We start from the raw sequence: 2,144 nt of genomic DNA on the forward strand, positions 1-2,144 counted from the left end.
TTTTTTTTTTTTTTTTGGTTTTTCGAGACAGGGTTTCTCTGTGTAGCCCTGGCTGTCCTGGAACTCACTCTGTAGACCAGGCTGGCCTCAAACAAAATCTAAAACTTTAAGAGACTGACTATGTCAATGGGTCCTGGAACCCCAGAACCATCTATTTTGTATTCACACCATTACCATGAATGCTGGGCTAATTTCTCAAAAAAAGTTGTTTCAAATATACTGTTTTGGCCATCAGCCAATTATCTGGAACATTCCCTCTGTGAAGAATTAATTCGGCCCTTGGTCCTGTGAAGGTTCTATGCCCCAATATAGGGGAATGCCTGGGCCAGGAAGCTAGAGTGGATGGGTTGGGGAGCAGGGGGTGGGGGGAGAAGTTTCGGAGGAGAAACTAGGAAAGGGGATAACATTCGAAATGTAAATAAAGAAAATATCTAAAAAAAAATAGTAAAAAAAAAGAATTCATTTTTCTTAATAATTATTTGTAGGTACCCACTAAGCAACAAGTGTTGTGCTATATAGGCTGGGTTTTGCTTTTTAGATCGTAGTGAGGTCATTAACTATGGTGACAATCCTTGACATATTATTGTCATCTTCCAGATATGAAGTTTGAACATTTGGCAAAGTTGAATATTTAACAGCTGGTGGTGCTGGACTTGTGAAAGGGAATAGAGGATGCCCTGAGTGAGCAAATTCTCGAGTGTACTGTTGACGTGGACAAGACCAGGTCAAAGGCTCCAAGGCCTTGGAACCATGGGATACTGGCAAAGCTGTATCCACATATGGGTCATGCTCAAGATGGGTGGCAGAGCTCAACCCCGGAATCCAAAACAATTGATCAGTGTGTGTAAAGACTAGCAGCTGCAGCTTCCTCTGAGAAGTTTGCAGCCCCAAACTATTGGTCTACAGAGACCTCCTACTAAGACTTAGTTAAACCTTGTCACTGTGCTATGCCCAGTGAACACCTCAAAGTTCCCAGCTACAGTGGGGAATCTAACCCCAGCTTTGCTGTATGTGTATCTGTCCTTCCTTCATTTTCTCACTAGACGTAACCTGGGTTCCACAACGCCTGTCTCATGGGATGCAGGGTAGATGTAGCAGCAACTGGCACTTGGGAGTCTGGGGCTCTGCTGCATCATACTCCTAAGGGTAACAGTACATGTGTTGAGTCCTAGTTTCCATCCATCCACCTCTAATCTTTATGCCAGTCCTACTCATTGATACTCTTTTGCTTTGTTTTGAGCTGGGGTCTCAGGGAGCTTAGGATGACCACTGTGTAGCTCAGACAGGCCCTGAGCAGTTCACCTGGCTTCGCCTCTATTTACCAAGTGCTAAGATTACAGGTGCTTCCTGCTATGCCAGGCTCCATTGGCTGTCTTTGGGGTTTTGTTGCCAGAGGTTGAACATAGCACCTCCTAGGTGCTAGGCACATTCTGAACCCATGAGCCATACTCCCCAGACAAGATTCCATTGAAGATGAGGCTCAAATTTTCATCTACTGCTTAGGTGCTTCCTATGGGCGAGGAGATCTTACCTGGCAGGTGTCCCTTCGTCCCGCTGGATAGCCAGCACACAGCATCCCTGGCAACAGCTGGAAAGTCAGGTTGAAAGGGCCAGGACGGCTGTAGAGACATTGACAGGCAGCCTCTCCCAGCAACCTTAGCTCCACTTCCTGTAGAGCCCAGGGCAGAGGCAGAGGGACTGAGGGCAGAACAGATACTGTGAGTTAGGTAGGAAACACTCATCTCTCCATACCTTTGCTTTGTCCCTTTCAGAGGCCACCTAGATATTTCCATCAACATGCCTCTATCGAGTCAATGTAGCTCAGTTGGCAGGCTGCTTGCTAACATACACAAAGGCTGTGCTCAGTCCCCAGGACTGGCATGTGCCTGTAATCCCAGAACTTGGGAACTAGAGGTGAAGAATCAGAAACTCAAGATCATCATCAGCTACATAGCAAGTTCAATGCCAGCTTGGGCTATGTGGGACCTTGTCTTGGGAAAAAAAAAAAGATGGCTCCCTAGCCTACCACTTCCACCACACTATCTGTTGCTCACTTGTTCTTTCTTTCTTTCTTTCTTTCTTTCTTTCTTTCTTTCTTTCTATTTTTTTGCTTATTATGCCCAAGGCCAGCTGTGAACCTCTTG

At 45.8% G+C, this 2,144-nt stretch overlaps 1 protein-coding gene across 4 annotated transcripts in view; it reads right to left on the minus strand.

Annotated features, from left to right (window-relative positions):
• The window catches only part of Prss36 (serine protease 36), a 15,000-nt gene that overhangs the window by 7,854 nt on the left and 5,002 nt on the right, over window positions 1-2,144 (minus strand). For all 4 annotated transcript variants that reach the window (XM_021168441.1, XM_029479871.1, XM_021168440.2 and 1 more), the window contains exon 6: window positions 1,532-1,698. In XM_021168441.1, the coding sequence (XP_021024100.1) occupies window positions 1,532-1,698 (167 nt within the window). The remainder of the gene's footprint in view (window positions 1-1,531; window positions 1,699-2,144) is intronic.

This window comes from Mus caroli, chromosome 7 (genome assembly GCF_900094665.2).
Source record: "Mus caroli chromosome 7, CAROLI_EIJ_v1.1, whole genome shotgun sequence".
NCBI classification, from domain to species: domain Eukaryota; kingdom Metazoa; phylum Chordata; class Mammalia; order Rodentia; family Muridae; genus Mus; species Mus caroli.